The sequence below is a fragment of the Protopterus annectens genome, chromosome 7.part0, assembly GCF_019279795.1.
Source record: "Protopterus annectens isolate FY-2018-M chromosome 7.part0, PAN1.0, whole genome shotgun sequence".
Lineage (NCBI taxonomy): Eukaryota > Metazoa > Chordata > Ceratodontiformes > Protopteridae > Protopterus > Protopterus annectens.
The window spans coordinates 99834469-99856844 of record NC_056739.1 but is presented as its reverse complement, the minus strand read 5'-3'; the positions used below and the strand labels follow the sequence as shown (position 1 = coordinate 99856844).

The 22376-nt window shown below is 41.0% G+C and overlaps 1 protein-coding gene across 1 annotated transcript in view; it reads right to left on the bottom strand.

The window, feature by feature from the left end:
- LOC122806257 (FYVE, RhoGEF and PH domain-containing protein 2-like) overlaps window positions 1-22376 on the bottom strand; it is a 773316-nt gene that overhangs the window by 229880 nt on the left and 521060 nt on the right. Inside the window, exons 9-10 of the mRNA XM_044076527.1 lie at window positions 11004-11090; window positions 871-950 (exon numbers count right to left, since the gene is read on the bottom strand). Coding sequence (XP_043932462.1) covers window positions 871-950; window positions 11004-11090 — 167 coding nt within the window. The remainder of the gene's footprint in view (window positions 1-870; window positions 951-11003; window positions 11091-22376) is intronic.

Genomic DNA, 22376 nt, shown 5'->3' with positions numbered 1-22376 from the left:
CTTGTGGGAGACTGGAAGGTAAGGCACCAAGCAAGCAGCAGATGGACAAGCAGAACAGCTAACAGGCGGGTTGGGAAACAGGATGGGGATTATCTCTGACCTGGTGATGTGCAGGAACAGTAGCAGGGGTATTTTAACTTTAGCCCATACAGACAGTTATTTAGAATGTAAGTAATGCAATTTAGGACTTAAGTCATGGAATTACTTAAGTAATAATAATAATAATAATAATAATAATAATAATAATAACAAACTTCCAGTGGTTGTAAAGTTTCTTCAAATATTGAATGTTTTAAATTTGAAACTCTTACTTTTTTTACTTCGATGTTTTGCCCGTAATCTGTATATATGTCACCTAGCCTTTGTCTTTACATCTCAGTGTCACAAAAGAAGCAGTACATGATATTGCAAGTATTCAAAGTAGCTCAAAAGTAAAGATATGTAAAATATATGTTATTGCTTGTATGTCATTTAAATAACAGCAGGAGCAGGAATTCAGCAACGTGTTTGTATTGTTGGACTGATAATAGTATGTATATGATGTATATTGTGTTTAAATGGAAAAAAATGTTAAAGTGTTTTCGTTTCTGTCAATGTATGTTTGCCTATGTCGTAAGTAATTATTTAATAAAGGTGTTTAAAAAAATAAGGGGTGCTCCCAGGATAAGCTCAGACAGTATCCTAATATGAGCCATCTGCTTGGGGGGCATACTAGCTGAAAAATAACAAGTCATATCAACACATATTCATCCATTTTTTATAACAGGTCCCTCATACAGAATTTGGTTCAGATATTGGCCTAACTCCTAAATGTAGAATTTAAAATATTTAATATTGCTTACTTCCAACATAAGATTTTAAAATTCTCACCTGGCTTGTAACTCAAGTGTCCTTTGTTTCCCAGAAATTAGAAAGGCATGTGGATAAAGGACATCATTTAGTTCTCTTACCTGAAGAACAATTCAAAATATGACAGATTACATGTGGGATTATTCAGAACACATCACACTACTCATTATGGTAAATCACATAATCAAGTCATTTAATGTTATAATTTATATTATCACAGATCTCTGCACTGAACTATACTGTTTTGTTAACATGTTTTATAGTAGCACTGAAATTGCATTGCTTTTGTTAAACTGCCTCACCAGTGTATTTCTTTCAGCATCTTTGTTTTGTTACAGCAGTTTTCACTTTTGTAAACTATTGTTATAATTTCTCAGGCTCCCAATAGGTTATCTGTTATTTGTACTTTCCTCTTCCTCTCATTTTTTTAATAATGAGGTTACATTATTTTAGTACTGCATTTACAATGTCCTATTACTATTTATATTTCTTTATTTTTATCATACTCCTCCAATTTTCTTCTCAGAGTTTATATATTTTGTTAGTGTACGCACAGCCATTTAAAACTTTGATGGGCATACATCCTACCAAATAGTGGCAGTTCCTGCATGAAGGCCTGAAGTAAATTACTTGAATCCAGAACAGTCTAAAAAGCAGTATCAGCACAATAAAACACTGAACACTTAAATACCAAAACTCCCTGTTAGTCAAATTATTTAACAGATTACTATTAGAACTGCTATGTCCATGCCGTAGTACAGTGTCAGACATCAAGCTCTGGATAACACCTGTGTTGGCAATAAAGAAATCCAGAATTGCCTGTGATTGCATAGGATAATGTGTGTACTAGCAACTTGTCTTTAGATGTAATGACGCGCAAACGTTCTATAAATAATATTCTTGAGGCATTCAATCAGTTTCACATTCACTAGCAAATGTTCAGGCTGTGCATAGAAGGGAGCACAATGTTTTACACTGAGGATGTGAAATTAATTACTTTCCTAGAGAAACTCTGCACATAATTCTACAGGGATTTCCTCTCATGCCCTCATTAGGGGTTCTGTTCCTCCATGCTGCCCAGATTAATCTTCTAACGTCAAGATCTCACAGACCTTGGAGAAGAGAGAATACTTGGTTTTGTTAAAAATATTTAGATTCCTTTTTCCTTAAAATAGTACAGTCTTTTAGTTATAGACCATTTGATTTGCTCCTGTGATAAGCAAACCCTTGTTTAACAAATAATACAAGAAGCCTTTAAATCCATTCAAAGTTGGCTCCAACATGCCTAATTACTTTTCAACTGGAACGCACCCCACTAAACTACTGTTTTTTTCCAACTCACATAGCCTTGACAAAATAATTTCAGAATCACCTCCCTAAACAACAGTGACATTAAAGTAATATTTGATACTAAATTGTTTGGCATAACCGTAGCTGACAGCCTAAAATTCGACCTACATATTCTAAACACAATTAAAAAACTCATTTCAAAAGTTAGGAATGCACAATACCAAAAATATTTCCTCCCAATCTTTACTAAGTTTACCTAGCTAACACTTAACTGCTTCCATCATTACTGTGTAGAGCATTCCTCCTTACAGACCATCAAATCTCTCTAAAAACTGAACTTGAGCAAAGTTATAACAAGACTGCATGTTTTCTTCAAACAAGCACAAGCAAAGCCCTCACTGTACCACAATAAAATAACTAAATTGTTTAAAACTACCTCACCATCTTACAAGCACCCAATTTATCACAACATAAAAAAAATAATCCTTCAGCCTGCCCCATCTCTTACACCTTACAATATCCCTTAAGATCAAATAATAAGCAACTCATTATCATGCACACACCCAAACAATCTGCAGGACACTCCCATATTACCGTAGTAACAAAAACCTGGAACTCATTCTCTGTAACGATCAGGGCATCACCTAACTTCCACATGTTCAAAACGTCTTTAAAATGTTCCAAGTTTCTCTTTCACCCTACCGCTATCTTCTAACCATAGTTTTATCTCTCACCCCACTTTGTTGTAGCCAGACTCTCCCCTCACTTCCTCCAGCTATAATCATTTTAAGTTTTCTGATCTACTACCCCTCTCCCCCATCTTACCACTATTTCTTGTTCCACTACTGAAAATCTTACTCACTTGCTATGCTACCAAAGTATATATCCTTATATCTTTCAAATACTCATTTTGTATTTTGCAAATATCTACTTTTCTATTAACTTTATACAGATACTTTCTCTTCACAGGTATACATATATTACTTTCTTTACCAGCCAGTCTTAAATCCCTCTCATCTCCGACACTGTCAAATTATTAAACATCCTTATCTCAACAAACCACTTCTTCCTTATCTCATTTGAATTCATGTATTTCCCCTAGTTATCTCACCTTTGCTTCCCACACTCTCTCTTCACCTCGTCTAATTTAAACAAATAAAGCTTAGTTCTTTCACAAGGCAATTATATTATTTCTTTGGTTACTCTATATTATAACTCTGTATTATATTGTATTGTATTGCATTATATTTGTAAAAATTACAACCTTTACAACTCTGCTATATTATATTGTACTTGTAAATATGACAATGCATATTAAATGTCTCTATGGCTAAGTTTCAACATGAATGTGAATAACCCAACTAACTATTTATTGTTAATTTTCTCCTGACTATAACCAGGTGTATCTCATGTCTGCCTATGTATTCTTTGGTCATACTATTTATGTACTCCTGTATTACTTGTATTATTGTATCTGATAACTCGGAGCTTATCTCCCTGGGCCTCCACTGAAAATGGACATGGCAGCAGTTAGGCTATCCTGGTCAACAAATGTAAAATAAATAAATAAAATAAATTAATATTTGTTATATTCTACTATTTTCCTTTCATGTAATATGTTAGAGCTTTTTTCCCCAGGTCTCCACAGAAAATGGATTATTGCCCAGTTAGACTTTCCCGGTAAACAAATATCAATAGATAAAATAAATAAATAAAAATACAGATGAGTGTGTATTGACAGCAGCAGGGCTTGACCACCATCCCTATCAGTAGCTGTGTTTCTGATATATAACTTATGTTCCTTTTTTAATCCTATCACTGCCCAGGCTTATTCTGGCATTTTAAGGTCTGGTATTTTGTATGTTTTAGTATTTTTGCTTGATAAAATGTGTTAAGTAATATCTGCTTTGTGATTTTTTTACAGGAACCCTAGCAACCATATACTTCATAATTCATAGGTAATTACTAGGATAACTGCCCCTGTGGGTCATTTAAGCCTAGCCAATTTCTTGTTCAAAGGAGAGACTCAAACCCTATATCTTGTGTCTTTGAGGTGAACACCTTAACTAATATGCCAACCCTCAACCCATATACTAAGCACAGGACAGTAGTTGCCATGTACTGTCCCTGTTTTTCAATTCTGGGTGGCACCATTTTATCTAGTTAATGGTGAGCTTGCTTTATTGTATTTGAGCTACTGTCTTAGGCTGGCAGCAGTCCTGCATGGCACTTATTAAACCCCCAAATACCTAGAAATCAACATTGTCAACATAGGTAGGGCTTTTATGTTACCTAGAGGTAGTCATGGGCAACTGTAAGTTCTTGTGACACCTAGTGGCATTTACGTGCAGCTAAAAGCTATTGTGATGCCTTGTAATAATCAAAGGCATCAGAAATTTGGCTCTTGTGTCATCTTAATGATAGTTATGTGCAACTGTAGGTGAGGCCTTCTGTAACATACAGAAGTAGTTGGACACATGGATGGGACTGTTGCAACTCCCAGTGTTAGAATCTGGGAGCTGGAATGTGGCTTTTGTGCATGTAACTGTGGAGAGGGCAGTAGTTACATGTGTCTGTGGAAGAGGATGCTGTGATACACACCTACCAGTGATCACATGCAATTGTGGACAAGGTTCTTGAGATATCTTGTAGTAGTCTCATGAATCATATGCAAGTGCTGATGGGCCTGCTGTAATACCTACCAGAAAAAAGTTATGTCTAAGCGTAATGTTCCATCTCTGTTGTCGATCTTCATCTATTCTTGACTGATGAGTTATGGTTCCGATCCTTGGAACTGATCCGGCTGTTATATAGTTCGTGCCAGCCAAAAAAACTCTTGAGCCACTAGTCTACCCACAATGCCCCTCTCTACATTACTTCAGATCAAGTTTGCAGACTTATAGAACAATGGAAGTAAAGTAATTCCAAATGAAGAAGCCATGTGTAAGGAGTGTCCTAACAGAAGACCCAGGACAACAGATCGCTCCACCAGGAATCCACAGGAGGGCAAGGAGGGTGAGATGCCAAGAAAATATGAAGATCAACAGCACAGATGGAACATTATGGTACGACATAACTTCTTTATCTGATGTTGTCAATCTTCATCTTTTCTTGACTGATGGGACAGAGTCCACAGCTACTTTAGATCCTAGGTAGCCCTATGGAAGGATATTCCCAAGAACCATAGAACCAAATGCGTCTCTTCCCTTGGAGACAAGATCCAGTTTGTAATGAGCAAGAAAGGTATATGCAGTAGCCTATGTTATTGCTTCACATATTTCACTCATGGAAGCTTTAGAATGGAAGACAGCTGGGGTAGCCATAGATCCGGTGGAATGAGCCTTCATCGGCATTATAAGCTTTAGATTCTTTTTGTTATAAGTGAAAGAAATACAATCTATTAACCATTTTGACAAGGTAACAGAGACAGATTTCCCTAAGGTTGCTCCACAGAAGGAGACAAATAATTGTTCTGATCTCCCAAATTCTTTAGTTCTGTTGAGATAGAAACGTAATTGTCTGTGAACATTTAACAGGTGTAGGCAATATTTGCTTTTATTAGAAAATTTTGGAAAGAAGACAGGTAAGTCTGTAGCCTGATTAATGTTGGACTCTTGAGACCACCTTTGGAAGAAAGGATGGATTTGTCCTGAGTGTAACTCTATCATTATGGAAAATTAAGTAAGGGGGTTTTGAACATAGGGCTTGCAATTCGGAAACTCGTCTTGCAGAGGTGATGGTTAGAAGTAAAAATGTTTTCCAAGAAAGGAACTTCAAGTCACAAGTAGCTGCTGGTTCAAAGGGGGGAACTACTAGTGACTGCAAAACAATAGTCAGGTCTCATGGTGGTAGAGGATCTTTAAATGGGGGCTTTAAATGGATAGTTTCCTTGAGGAAGACCTTACAAACTCTATGAGAAATTAAGGGTAGATCTCTGAAACCATTAAGAAAGTTAGAGATGGCTGCTAGATTGACCTTAACAGTAGAAGCAGAAGCTCCACCACCAAAAAAAAAGAAAATGGCCAAAAATTCTAAAGCTTTTTCCACTAGGGCTGAAAAGTGATCAAGGCCGTTATCATAAGCCCAGATTGAAAATATCTTCCATTTACTGAGGTAGATATTCCTGGTGGATGGTTTAAGGGATAACAGAAAAAATGTTCATACTGGGGCTGGACTATCATTATGCCTGGTGACTAATGGAATTGGAGGAGCCAAGCAGTTAGCTTGAGACTTTGAAGACTGGGATGCACTGATCTCTGAGGGTGAGAAAGAAGGTCCGGAACTGGGTCCAGAATTCATAGACTGTGAACTAGAGGAGGCCATAGGAAGGGAAACCAAATTTGTTGAGGTCAGAAGGGTGCAATGAGGATGACTTTGCTTCTCAACCTGGCTGCTTTTTTGAGCAAAAGAGGGATCAGAGTGAAAGGGGGAAAGGCATATAGGAGACCCGGGGGCCAATCAAGGAGGAGAACGTCTCTTGGGGACTCCCCCTAAGGAGGGATTAGGGTGAAATAACTTCTGCACTTGTTGTTTTGGGGTGAAGCAAAAAGGTTGCAGCAAGGCTGTCCTCAGCGATGAAAGATATTCACTACCTTATGAATGAAGGACCACTCATGAGGCATTAGACTGCATCTGCTTAGGTTTGTCCGCTATCATGTTTGAACTCCCCAGGATTTGCATTGCTATCAGAAAGCAGTTGGAGGCAATTGCCCATTGCCACACTTGGAGGGCTTCTCGACATAGGAAATAGGATATGGTTCCCCCTTGCTTGTTGATGTACCAGACTATGGACATGTTGTCTGATTGAATTGCAATCATTCCTTAAGGTAAGGCAGAATGAAATGCTTGCAAAGCTAGTAGCACTGAATTCAGCTCTAGAACTCTGACATGCAGATTGGCCTCTATCATGGACCAAGTGTCTTCGATTGTCTTTCTCAGATAATGAGCCCCCACTCCATCCATGGTCACTATGGCTTTGGGTTGAGAAGGGACAAAGGGGCAGCTCAGAAGAACTTGTTCAGATTCCATCCACCAGGATAGGTCCTTTTTGCAGTGATTTGTGATGAGTATGGGGTGGTTCCTCATTGGGTGGATTAGAATGGACCATTGATTCGCAAGAAGCCACTGCAGTAATCTCATGTGAAATCTCACTAATGGGACCAGAGCGATCGCTGCTGCCATGGACGCTGATGCTTGAAGCACTAGCAGGACTGGCAGTTTGTTTGAACACAGGAGAGAATGATCTTGAGATTTTATTTTCTGTAGCCTGTGGGTAGGTAGAGAGACCACACAAGAGAGAGTGCTGAGACGAGCTCTGATAAATTCCATATCCCGAGAGGGGGTCAGTTGAGATTTTATAAAGTTGACCATGATGCCTAGCTGCAGGAACAGTCGCCGGGTGAATTCTGTTTCCTGAAGCAGTAGATGTCTGGTGGAAGCTGTGATGAGCCAGTTGTTTAGATATGGAAATACCCAGAATTTGTACAGTCTCAAGTGAGCTGTTACTGCTGCCATACATTTGGTGAACACCCTGGGGGCTGGCTCCTAGCTGGAAGCGGAGGAACTTTCTTGAGCATTTGTCCATTTTTATGTGGTAATACTTGTCTTGAAAGTTTATAGAGCACATCCAATAATCATTTTCTTCTAGAAAGGGAAGTACTGACTGAACCCTGACCATCCCGAATTTGGACTGTTGAACAAATTTGTTTAGAATACTGAAATCCAGAATCGGTCTCCAGTCCCCCATCTTATTTGGTACTAAAAAGAATCTTGAGTAAAATCTGAATCCTATTTGGTCTGGTAGGACTTGGATGAGTCTCTTTTCTAGCACTTTTTGTATTTCTAAGGCTAAATAAAGTAACCTCTGTAAATAATTCTTAGCACCCAGGCATCTGTGGATACTTGTCACCAGGCTGTTGGGTGCAAAGAAAATCTTCCCCTGATGCCTCCAGAGGCAAGCAATCGGGCCTCCTTTTAGGACTGCTTATAGGGTTGGCCAGAGAAGGACTCCCTGGGACCCTGGTTCTGTGGGCCACCTCTGCCTCTAGGATGGCATCTTCCACTGGAACTCCCCCCTCTGTCCTCAGGGGAGTTTGTAACACGTGCGTTCTGGAAAGGCATCTGGGACTTCTTGAACCACAACTTTCCACTTCTCTGATTCCCAGAATAGGCTCGTTGGGGAACAGAAATACATAAGCCTACTGCAGACAGGGTCTTTCCATCTTTCTCACACCTGGATAGAGTTTCTTTAACTTTGGGGCTGAACAAGGAAGATCCGTCAAAGGGAGCATCAACAAATGAAGACTTAAATGGCTCTGCAAACTCACACAAGGGCATCCAAGTGTGTCATTGAATTGTAATGCCTGAACCTGCTGACCTGGTTGCCCCTTCGGCTGCATGTGCAATTAGCCTCATGGATGAATTAGAGATAGACTTCAGTCTACCTAGCTAGGAGGCCACTTTTACTTGGACTTTCTCAGCTACTGCTCCGGCTAGGGTATCCAATAGCTCCTTGAACAGATCCCTCTGGAGCCTAGTAAAATGTGCCAGAAAGTTCAAAGACCTAATGGTAAAGGCCGATGATGCATAGACCCACTTCCCAAATCTGTCCATCACCCTCAACTCTAGGTTAGGGGGATGAACAGGGGAACTTTCCTCAGCCAGTTCCTTTTTAGTGGCAGCCACTACCACCATGACATCCTTTTACCAAGTGCTGATGATCCTCAGGAGTGGAAAGTATTTTATCTGGTTTCCTGGGAATTGGTTCTATCACATAAGCATCCTTCCAAGCCCACTGAGTGAACAATTTAAACAGATCGTTTTCTGGGGGTGACCGTGGGGGGGGGGGACCATCCCCCTCATTGAAATCTGTGTCCTTGGTGACAGACTTTTCAAGGGAGGCCAGGTATTTCCTCTTTTACAATTTCTTCCCCGGGGGTTCTTCAGTGGAAATATCTGAAGATGACTCAGAGGAGGGATGGCCCTAGGTCAGTATGTCTTGCATCATTGGAGCTCGCTGTCCAGGTACAGAGGTTGATGGTCAAGGGGTGAGACTCCAGTAACACAGGAGCCACCTGTGAAGAAGCGGTGGTCAAAGCCCTCTCCATAGCTTGAAAGGCAGGCATCCCTGAGGGGGGATGGGAACCCAGAACTGAGACAGACAAACTCAGAACTGGGGTCACACCCCACCCTGAGAGACTTACCTGCAAAGCCAGAGCCAAGGAAGGGCCCGCAGCCAGCGCAGCTAGGAGTGGTAAAGTCGTCTCCCAATAAAAAACAGGAGTCAACTCAAACCCTCCGGACCTGATAGTGAAGGCCTGATCCCAAGGACCCATCGGCCACGAAGGCACCGAGAGAGTCAGAACTGTGCCTGGAACCGAAGATAATGAAGTTATCGGTGCTGAGGCCATAGGAGTCTGTGTGGTTGGAGTCGACAGCTCTAAAGCCTGCAAATAGGTCAGAGGAGGAGGAGGAGTATATGTGGAGGTACTGGGAGAGAATTCCCCTGGACTTGGAGGGGGAGGGGACTGAGAAGATGGGGAAGACCCTAGCTGTCAGAAGCTGTTCCACCAATCTCACTATATCAACCTCAGAAAAACTCCTGGAGGAGCAAATGGACAACTCCAAGGGGGATTCAGGTCTTTCTATAAAAGGACTGGGAAGTTGACCTAGAAAGGGGTCAATCAATGGAAAATATGTAGTCCTGGGTGTAAGGAAAGATTTAGTCATCGACACCGGGGCAGCAGGTAGGGGCTGCGGAGCTGCAGGAAATGTTGGTACTGATGTGGTAGCTAAAACAGTTGGTGCCAACATGGAAGTCGTTACTGGAATCGGTGTCATGGTCAGTATCGATGGCACTGAGGTATAAGTTGGTGCTGAGGATGCAGTGTGTTCTGAAATTTTCAGAACATTAGATTTCGGTTCCAAAGAGGCACCAGATGAAGGGTGTTTATGTTTTTTAGCTGTTGGTGCTGATGGAGATGTTGGCACTGGACGAGCAGTTTTAACCTAGAGGCCTGAGGAGACTGGTTGGCCTTGGATAATGCTTCCTCAAAAGGGGCCTTAAAAAGCCCTGTAAGGATTAAATTATTTCTACATTCCACCAGGGCTCTATTACTGAAGCCCTGGCAGATAGAGCAGTCTAGATCAAGATGAGACACACCCAACAATATACACACTTATGACCATCCACGTTCAGTATTTTTCTTCCACAGTCTTAGCACTGCTTAAAACCAGTGGTCAACTTTGATTTGTCTGACATTATAGCCAAAAAAAGTGCAAAAGATCAAGAAAGACAAAGTTTGGAAAACACAATCACTCAGTCGAAAAGAAACAGGGAAGAATCCTACCAACAATGGTAGGATAGATTACCCAACAATAAGGGAAGAAGAAGAGAGGGGAAACTACCAACTATGGTAGGCAAGAAGTACCAAAGGGTACAGGTTAAAGAAGATGAACACTCTTACAAAGGAGAAAAAGGGTAGACAAGGTTCAGATAGCACTTATAGTTTAAGAACAAAAAGGCTAGAAAATTGTAATAAAACTTGTAAAATGAACTTAGCTGCGAGAGAGAGAGTCGGCTGATCAATCTTTTCTATAAGAGCGGCAAACAAGATCTGAGGTAATGTAGAGAGGGGCGTTCTGGGTAGACTATTAGCATACTAGCATATTAAACATCTACTGTACTAAAAATGTATTAGAACAGAGAATACCACAAGTGCCAAGTATCCATGCTTTGCTTTAAAAGCCATAAGTTAACATGGTCAGTAACTGTTATCTTATGTTGACTTCAGATCAAAAGAAACAAAAAATATTCATTTTGATTTACTGAATTTTTTAAAGACATGAAGCATACATTACAGTACCTGCATGCCATCTATTTCAATTCGGGTTCGAACTGCAAAGCGAGGCCCAACAATTCTTGGAATACAGTACAGCAGCATTGTGTTAAACTGGAAGAAAACAGAAACGGTTAACATTATTAGTATCAAAAAGTAAAATATACAAACAACTTTGACAAAGATTATTTGTTTTTGTCTTGGACTTGCTATGTAATCTAAGTAGCTGCTAGGGTCATATGGCAAGGGCTGTAGATTTCCACACTCTGCTACACTGCTACACACACACGTGCACATTGTCACACAAATGCACACAGACACACACACACACACACACACACACACACACACACACACACACACACACACACACACACACACACACACACACACAGTCAGACATGCTTTCAGGCAGGGGAGTGGCACACAGCTGTTGTGATGTCATTCCCCAAGGGTGGCCCCAGCAGAGAACCCAGAAATTATACAGCCATCAGCCCAACAGTCTTATATATAAATTCATGGAACATATAACTGACATAATTAATCATGATATCAAAACTCTTATCAGACTGTACCCCTAGCAGTTTGTTTTTGTCAAGGGAAGATCCTGTTTATTGAATCTTTGAACTTCTTTGAGAGGCTTACTAAGACTGTAGACTGTGGACAAGCTCTCCAACAGCAAACCTTGACCTCATCAAGGCATTAAATACCATACCACATACAAATAGAATAAGCTGAAGGAGCTCCAAACTGACCTGTATGTGGTTAAGTGGATAGCTAACTGACTTACAGACAGGACACCTCGGACAGCATGAAGGTGACCATTGGAGTTCTGCAGGAATCTGTGATGGGACCTCTTCTCAGGGCTGGCCTTTGGTCATCTGGTGCCCCATGAAAAAGGGCTATATAATGCCCCCACACACAATAACCAGCTGGTGTCACCATCCTGGTCTACCTACACCATCCAGATGACTTTTGTCTTCCTTTTTCTCACAGTTTGTCTTACTCTTCAGTTTTCCTGTGTTCATTCAACATATTTTAATGAAACCATTTTTACTACAAAAAAAAATAAACAAATAAATACCGGAAGAGCACCTGTACTAAAGCGGCACCATAGGCGGCCACCTAGTTGTCCTATGCCTAAGGCCAGCCATGCTTCTTCTCTTCAGCATCTGCTTCTTAGATTTCCACTTATCAAATGAATATCTTTGGATAACAAAGTCTGTAGATGATTGCAAGCTGAGAAATGACTTGGTGTTCTAAAAATGGCTCAAGCTCAATACCAAAAAGCCCTGCACTGTAGCATTTGGAAAGCACCTCCTAACTCTAGCTTATAGCACAGATAACACATAACTTCACAGTGAAAATGTTGTGACCCGGGCACTTTGGTAGACATTTCCCTTTGGACTGACCATCACATCGCAATGGTGGTTAGGAAACCTTTTTACCTTGCACAGCTCATAGAAAAAGGTATATGTTCATCATTCACCCTGCCTCAGTAGCACATGGGTTCTGTGCCTGCATACAAATCCGCACTGGCAGCTTTTCAGAGCTCAGAGTCCCTTTCTCTAACTTTCTGTGATAGAGAATAGACTAAGCCCCTCCCATGAAGTCTAACTCCTGTCACAGAAAGTCAGTTATTCAGACTTTTAGTGCCAAAAAAGAAGAACCAATCTGCAGCCACAAAGCACCAACCCAAATAACCAAAGCCAAGATTTGTCATGCAGACTTACCCCTCTGGAACAAACTTTCTCTCCAGGTTAAGCAATGTGACATGTTATCTGCCTTTAAATAGGAGTTGGAAAACTGGATGAGTTCATAAATTCAGCCCTGGTATGACTGGGCTGGTTATCCTTAAAAAGACAGGCAAGGCCCAAGGGTGAGTACTGGCAAGGCAGGAAAGGCCTCACTGCTCAGTTGCTTTGTACCTGCTATGATCCTATGATGTGAAATCCTTCTATTAGATCTTGAATATGTCCACTTTTAGATGTTTTGATATAAATGTATTGAAAACTTTCAATTAAGAAAACATCTTAGCTCTGCATGAAGTAGCCAGCAGTGGTAAAGTTCATATTCTTTGGGGACCCTGAAGTGCCAGGTCGGGGTTCTGGGAATAATGGTTAGGAGTGCTGGTGTGCCCTTGTTCTGTGTTTATGGGCACACATTACTGCAGTGGCATTATAGATAATGACCTGGGTAGCAGGTGGTAACACAATACCGAAGTTCTCAGAAGATTTGACGGGTCTGTATTACATGTTCGACAGTTTAGGTTGTCGAATGTCTAAACATCGACACCTAAGTGTCGAAACCATAAAATTGCAAATGGCCATTCTTTCCTCGGGAAAGAATTCACTAGGCTGTCACAAAATAAAATAAACTACTGAACCCCCACACACTCCCTAACTAAATATACCAACTCTGAGATCACTCTACATTGGGGAAAGGGCAAATCCCCGATAACGGCCTAGCAAATTCTTTCCCAAGGAAAGAATTTGCATATGTAGCCATTCATGATTTTAAAATTTTGACGCTTAGGTGTCAATAGTTAGGCATTCGACAACCTAAGCTGGTGAACATCTAATAGGAGCCCATATCTGATTATGAACCATGGGGGCTATTATTCCTATTGCTTTAATTTCTCCAAATCTTTTGGGTTTCTAATACTATGACAGGACTGGATCCTATTCCTATGTCAAAGTAAAATTAAAGTTTGCGAAATTAGTATTGTTTCAATCTGATATTAGCCAAAAGCGCTCTCCACAGTACCTGCAACTTGCACAGCATTTACTCCTTCTGCAATGCATACTGAGTTACATATATTGGTTGCATACCTAAATAAGACTATAAATTCTTTTTTATGAGACATAATGCTCCTACTGCTGTTGGAACTGTCTGGGTATCCTTCCACATTGCCATCATTTCTGCCTACAAATTCGGGTATTTTATGACTTGGTGTTTCTCTGTATGTAAGACACTGTGATCACTGGGTGTTACAATTTCAATGGTCAATGCTACTTTTGTCTTCTTTTCATGGACTACTATATCTGGTTTTCTCACTTCTATTTTTTGAACTGTTGGTAATGGGTAATCCCATGTGATATAAACTTCATCGTTCTCTATAATGTTTTGTGGCTGGTATTTACAATGCTTCTCAGCTACTTTAATATCGTAATGTTTGCACAATTCCCAATACAACAGTCTTGCCACATTATTATGCCTTTCAGTATACATGCCTTCTGCCATTAGTGTATCACACTTAGCAACAAGATATGCAACTGTTTTTAATTCTGTTTTACAGAACCTGCATTTGTTTGCTTCTCCCACATGCTCAATGGACTTTGTAAACCCAGAGTGTATGTAGTCCACTATCCTGAGCACCCAATATTAACCTTTCATCTTTTAGTTTTAATTCACCTCTCCTTAACCATTCCTGTGTCAGATCCTGATTGACATGAGGTTGTTCCAGGATTTTTCTGTATTTTTAACTATATTTATGCCATTTCTTGCCTTCTCATCCGATCCTTCTCCTTATATTCTTTCTTTTTTTGGCACATTCATTTGCTGCCTGATTTCTGTCTACTTCTGGTTTGGTTTCCATTTCTGCTTGACATCAGTATGCTTCTGCTAAACTAAGCAAGGAAGTTATCTTAGACTTGTTCTCTTCATTTTTTCAAAACTTTCACTATAATGTTTGGAACTGATATGGTCAGCAGATATGTATGCAGTCCTAAAATTGCAGATATATACACTTAATCAGTTTAGAGGAGGCCCATACCTCCTTCAGAACTAGGCATATATAATTGTGTTATACACTGATTTTTATATATCATTTGATAAATGTGAAGCATTTTTCTTGTTTTCTTCTCCAACTGATCCGATGCCTTTTGGGGCCAGTCAACCACCCTAAAACTGTAAGGTAGAACAGGAAGCACATACTGGTTTATAGCTTGGATTTTGTTCCTAGATGTCAGTGCTGTTTTCAGTATTAATGTTAATATTCTACAGGAAGTTCCAAAACATCTTCTTGTGACATATTCTCTTAAGCTGCATCCTGCATCATCCATTGCTCTTTCTTATAGAAGCTCACTGGCCTATCACTCCACAACATTGACTGCATCAAAGGTGCCACTGATGTTCTTCGTGTTTCACTGTTGCAGTCATAACTGTAGGGTGTTCCTGCCGGCAGGCAGCCCGAGGTCGGCCAGAATTCCAAAGTCTGGGTCTGGCGTCGGCTGTACCAGCAAGTACCCTGACGTCAGAACGCAGAGGTATAAAGCTGACAGCCGACGCCATCTTCTCCAGTCTTTCTTGCCGTGCGGTGGAAAGCAGCTCGCAAGTTTTTGGTTGGCGGATTCCTGAACAACGCTTTTTGCTTGTCGTCGGTCCGAAGTCTTCTTCTTCTCTTCTCAAGCTAAGTACCCCGTTGGGGAAACTTTTTTCTTGCTCCTCCGATGTCAGAAAAAGTTAATAATTGTATATTGTGTGGGAAACAAATACCTCATAAAGATTTCCACTCTTACTGTCTTCCTTGCTTGGGCCCTGACCACGACGTTTCTTGTTGTCGGTTTTGTGCCAGGTTTAACTCTCATACTATTAAGCGTCGGTACGATTGGGCCTTGAATTATTTTGGCAGACGGTTTAATTACAAAATGTCTTCAGATACTTTATCGGCATCCGGAATTCATAAAAGACGCAAGGACAAGGATAGGCCTCCGAGGTCCAAACAGGATAGCGTGCAGCCGGAGCCAGCTTCGGGTTCGGCGGTCGTCAGTGAGGCGCATTTGCAGCCCCTGTCGTCAGCCCCTTTGGAACCGATGGCCGACACGGACTCCCATGGGGAGCCATCTAGGCCCAGTATTCTTACTGCTGCAGGACCTTCGGACCTTGCTCCTTCAGATGGGTCCGGAACCGCTGTGCAGGTACCGGCTTCTGAAGGGGTTTTCAGGTCTTCTCATATCACTATTACTTCAAAGACAAAGACAAAGTCAAAGACTCCAGTAAAGCCAAGGGTTTCTACTCAAGCTTCTTCGGATACAGCTCCCAAGACACAGAAGCAATTATTAAGGATGGCTGAAGATTTGCTTACTATGATTAGGGGTTCTTACCCCCCCCCCCTGGAAAAAAGGCCTAGACAGGATTCTCCTTATGATTCCTCTGATCAGGCTTCTGTTTCTTCAGTCTCTTCCTCTGGACAGGATTATTCCTTCCCTCCTTATGAGGATTCTGATGCAGAGGACTCCATTCCCTCTGCTTCTCCCCCTGAGGATTTTTCCTTTGGGGAAGCTTTGCATGAAATGAGAGAGCATTTCCATTGGGAAGGTCAGGAATACTCTGCTTCCAAGAAGAGGCTTAGGGATTTCCTTCTTTTCCCACAACACAGACCTTTGGCTATTCCTCCTGTTCTTGATATTGTGGATGATGCTTTTTCTGAAGCTAGCCTGACTCCAGATTCTTTCCCTCCTGCTCCTTCTAAGCCTGATAGATTTTACAGAGTTCCTGATTCCCATCAATTTTTGTTCAAGAACCCCTCTGCAGATCCTGAAACTATTTCTCAGGGTCCCAAGGGTGCTAAGGCCGCTTCTGCTAAAAATCCTATTCCTTCTGAAAAGGATTCTCGTGCTTTGGACAGATGGGGCAAAAAGGTGTATACTTCTGCTACTCTTTCCATTAGAGCTTTAAATTGTCAATTCCATATGTTTAAGTACCAGCAATTTCTTTTGTCTGTATTAAAACAAAAACTTTCTACCTTTTCTGCATGTGCAGAGGACAAGGAATTACAGGATGTATTACATGCAACTGAACAAGTTAGCAAACATGGTTTACATTGTGGTTTTGATGCCTTGGAGGCTTCTTGTAGGGCCGCAGCCTCTGGTACTGTTATCAGGAGACATGCTTGGCTTCGTGAGCAGAATTTACATGAACAAGTTAAGGCTAAATTATTAGATGCTCCGGTTCAGCATGATGTTTTGTTTGGATCTAAAGCTGAAGAGGTTATTAAGAAGATGGAGGATAAAGCGAAATCTATGCAGACTGTTAAAAATTTCTTACAAGTGCAGCCTCCTAGATTTACTAGAAATTGGCCCTCCAAGAATTGGTCCTTTCCCATGTCTGACAGGCCTCAAAGGGGAAGATATAGACGCTCCAGAGGTCGGGCTCAGGCTCAGGCCTCTTATAGGTCCAGACAATGGACTGCTTCATCACCTAGAAGGGGAGAAGACAGATCTCAATCACAAAGGAAGCAAACTCAATGACTCTGTCAGTTGGGCTACAGGACCTCCTTGCCTGGAAGCCCCTCTCGGAGGAAAACTGTCTCTTTTCTACCAAAATTGGACTCATATAACCCAAGACAAATGGGTGTTAGATGTGATTTTAAGAGGTTACAAATTCCACTTTCATTCTCTGCCAAGGTCTATCGGATGGCCCGATCTGCCAAAACATCAATGGTCAGAGGCCTTAAATCAAGTGGACGCTCTATTGGCCATGAGAGCCATAGAACCTGTTCCACTTTCAGAGAGGTGAAAAGGTTTTTACTCAAGACTATTTCTGGTCCCAAGAAAACAAAGCTCATGGAGACCTATTCTGGACCTCTCAGTATTAAGCACTTTTCTGGAAATACCAAAATTCAAGATGCTTACTCTACAACAACTTCTTCCAATGCTCTCCCAAGATGCTTGGATGGTGACATTGGACTTAAAAGAGGCCTACTTACACATTCCCATCAGGCAAGAATGCAGAAAATACCTCAGATTCAAGGCAGGCTCGAGGCACTTTCAATTCTCTGTACTGCCCTTTGGCTTATCTACTGCGCCCAGAGTTTTTACCAAGTGCCTGGCTCCAGTAGTAGCTTATTGCAGACTCCAGGGGATTCAAATTTACCCCTATCTGGACGACTGCCTTATTCAAGCAGACAGCAAAGACCTTTTACTTCAACATCTGCATTTTGTTCAACGTCTTCTCCTAATTCTGGGATTCTCAGTGAACACAAAAAAGTCACATTTGATTCCTTCTCAGCAGATGATCTTTTTGGGAGCTCTTCTAAACACAAGTTTACAGATGGCCTTCCTCACTCCAGAAAAACAATTACAGCTGGCTTCAGTTTTCAAAACCTTGGCAACCTTACCTCAGCTCACTGCAAGGAAATTCCTGCAGGCTTTGGGCTACATGGCTTCTTGCATCCTGTTGATTCCAAATGCAAGGCTTCATATGAGAAAACTTCAATGGTACCTAAAGAGTGTATGGTCTCAGCATTACCGCAGTCTGGACACAATGATTCCACTGATTCCCTGCCTCCAAAAGGAGCTCCTTTGGTGGTCCAGGGCTTGTGCTTTGAACGAAGGGAATCCCTTTCGTCTGCCTCAACCTTCTCAGATCATAACCACGGATGCTTCGGATTATGCTTGGGGAGCTCATTTTCTAGACATTTGCCAGCAGGGCTCTTGGACAAAGAAGCATCTTCTCTGGCACATCAACTTGAAGGAAATGTTGGCAGTCCAAAATGCTCTTCTAGCCTTCCAGAATCTTTTGAAACCAGGGCCTCTTCTGATTCGTACAGACAATACCACAGTCATGTGGTACATAAACAAGCAAGGGGGCTCTCACTCTTACCCCCTTTGCAGACTAGCCATGAATTTATGGGACACAGCTCTAAATCTGAATCTGCATCTTCAAGCTCAATTCATTCCAGGAAATCAGAACCTCTTAGCAGACAGCCTAAGCAGAAATCTTTTGGATCCTCACGAATGGATGCTGGACCCCAACTTATTCAGCAGGATAACTGCAGTTTGGGGTTGTCCTCAGATAGATCTGTTTGCATCCCATCTCAATCATCAGTTGCCTCTCTTTTGCACCAGGTCCTTCCACAAAACAGCTTGGAAAGTGGATGCCCTGTCATTCAGCTGGAGGAATCTTTCGGGATATGCCTTCCCTCCTCTTCCTCTTCTGCCTCGGGTGTTACTGAAAATAAAACAGGACAAACCCAAGACTATCATTTTGATAGCTCCAAATTGGCCTCGGCAGTTTTGGTATCCAACTTTAAAACACCTATTCTTGGATCCTCCTTGGATTCTTCCTCTGATCCCTTCTCTTCTGTCCCAGCATCAGGGTCAGATAATACACTCTCAAATCAAGACTCTATGCCTGGCAGCTTGGCTCTACAAGGGCCCTTGATTTCTTCTCTTCCCAAACAAGTTTTGGATGTTCTTTTAGAAGCTAGGCGGCCTAGCACTAGAAAATCTTATGCTTCAAAATGGAAAAGATTTTGTATTTGGATGCAGGATCAAGGTTCTGATCCTCTTTTGCCTAATATTTCCTCCATTTTACTTTACCTCTCAGATCTTTTGCTTAAAGGCCTTTCCTTTTCCTCCATCAAAATTCATGCTTCTGCTATCTCGGCTCATTTTTACTCTGATCCTCCCATTTTTTCTCACCAGCTGGTGAGACAATTTTTGAGAGGAGCTAAGAATTTAAGACCTCCCAGAACTCCTCCTGTTCCTGCTTGGCATCTTAATTATGTCTTGGAGAAGCTTACTTTGCCTCCTTTTGAGCCTGCTGCGGCTTCGGATATCAAGTTCTTATCCTGGAAGACAGCTATCTTATTGGCATTGACTTCTGCCAGAAGGGTTTCAGAGTTGCAAGCTCTCATGGCTGTGGAACCATATATTATCTTCCACCAAGACAGAGTTTCCTTGAGGACCAATCCTACATTTATGCCTAAGGTGATTTCTAAAGTGGCTCTAAATCAGACTATTCACCTTCCTACCTTCTTTCCAAATCCTCAAAATAAAGGGGAAAGGATCTTACATTCATTGGATGTACACAGGCAACTACGATTTTACCTGGACAAAACTAAAGATTTCAGAAAATCTGATCAATTGCTTATCTCTTATGCCTCCAGTTCTCTAGGTAAGGCTATTTCTAAACAAACTATTTCCAAATGGATTGCTCATGGAATAAGGTTTTGTTACTCTCACTATGGGAAACAGATTCCAGGTACTGTTAAAAGTCATTCTACTAGAGCAGCTGCCACTTCAGCAGCTTTTCTCAGAGGAGTTTCTACCAAGGACATTTTGGAAGCTGCCACTTGGAGTTCAGTGCATACTTTTTCTAAGCACTATAATCTCCCTTTGTATTCTAAGTCTAGGGCAGGCTTTGCCTCTGCTGTTTTGCAGGGTCTTCTAGCTGTCCCTTCTACTGCATAACCTCCTCCCTCATTCACAGCTTTGGGATTCTACCCTACAGTTATGACTGCAACAGTGAAACACGAAGAACATAGTATAGTTGTGTACACCTACCATAAATGTAGATGTTCGAGTGTCTTCACTATTGCAGTCGGTGTTTCCCTCCCACCAGTCCCCTCTTATTTTTGCTTGTTTTCTCTTCCACTTCTTTTGTGGTGTATTTGTGTTCCTTTTTGGACACCTTTTGTTTTTTTTTTGGGGGGGGCTTCTGACATCTGGGGCAAGAAAGGCTGGAGAAGATGGCGTCGGCTGTCAGCTTTATACCTCTGCGTTCCGACGTCAGGGTACTTGCTGGTACAGCTGACGCCGGACCCAGACTTTGGAATTCTGGCCGACCTCGGGCTGCCTGCCGGCAGGAACACCCTACAGTTATGACTGCAACAGTGAAGACACTCGAACATCTACATTTATGGTAGGTGTACACAACTGTACTTTTCCTATTCCTTCCCTTGATGTTCAATTCCAACAGAACTTTTGTACTTGTTTCCTACTGAAGCCTCCAGAGTATCTTCATATGGCAACTAATCAGATGCTTCCCATTCCACCTGCTTTCCCTTATTTGGGGACTCATTGTTCTATCATGCTGTGACATTACCAGAGTTGGATTTTCTATATTAAATCCTTCACTTTACAGGTAATCCATAATTTCAGTTTCTATTTCTTTAACTTCTCCTTTACTAATCCTCTTTTCTATTTTCACCCCTTGATTTCTTATTTTTTGTATTGTAAAATGTTTCATATCTGGGTGCTTTTGCCTGTATTTCTCTTTAAATATCTTTGGTGATGCTTTTGTATTGATTAATTTTGCTTTCTCTTTTGCATAAATATTGTACCATATTAAATGTCTTTTTCTTTTCCATGTCCATATTTCTTCTTCAGCTGTCTTCTACTCCACTTGTTTCTCCTAATTTTGGGGACTTATTGTTCCATCATGCTGTGACATGACCAGTGTTAGACTTTCTACATTAAATCTTTCATTTTACAAGTATTTCATAACGTCACTTCTATTTGTTTAAATTCTACTTTACTAATTTCTTGTTCTACCTTCCTCCTTTGTGATCTTATTTATTTATTTTTTTTTGTGAATTTTTTTCATATCTGGGTGTCTTTGCCTGTATTTCTCTTCAAATATCTTTGGAGCTGCTTTTTTGTATTGATTAGTTTGGCTTTCTCCTTTGCATAAATATTACACCATATCAGATCTCTCTTTCTTTCCCATGCCCATGTTTTTTTATACCTTTCAAAAATCTCTAGATTTTGCTGTTTATATTTTCGAACTTCTTCAGCTGCTTCTTTTTCCATATGGCCCAAGGTTTCTTGGTCTAAATAATGTTTTTCATAAACCTATTGTATTAATGAACAGACTATTGTATTTGAAGTTTTGTAATACTTTTCTTGTGTAAGTGTTTTTCTTTCTTCTAATTTCTCTCTTAATCTTTCTGAATAACTTCTATCCAGAAATTCTGGGCTTCTTGCATAATAGTAACAATGCATAATTTCTTTCTTATCCTCAATAGTCTACTGTATTATCTTTATGGCTCTTTTCTGGCCTGTCAGTTTTTCTGGGCTACTATTTCCTTCTACAGTGGGGGTAGGGGGTCATTCACACCCTTAGTCTGGCCTATCCCCATTGTAGGAATGTTTCATTGTCTTGGGAATTCTACACTGCTATTTTTTCCAAAACTGGCACCAGTCAGCCTACCAGGATTGGACACTTTTTTATCCTGGGACTTGTACATCCAGCTTTTTTTTTAATTTTTTAACCTACTTCTCTCCATGATATATGCTATATAAAATACAGTCCATATATCAGTGTTGTCTTGGTGAGATTTTGTAAAAACAGGGTTCACCTCATGAGGGTACTCACCAAGACTCGAGAATGAATTAAATTCTAGCAATACTACCCTCCTTTGCTTTGCTTACTGATTTTATCATCTCTCCATCTTGACCCTTCCTGCTGTGCAAAGGTCCTGATGGATTCTGAATATTTTCATCTCACTCACTACTTATGATGGTGATCTGTATTACAGGAGTGAACTTTGGTCACCAGATTGCTAAGGATGTTAGTCCCTGCTTACTTCTATGGAACCAACTCAGAGTTACTTGTAATCTGGAAGCACCCCTTTCCTTAACTTATACATCATACTGCATAGCAGGTCATCAG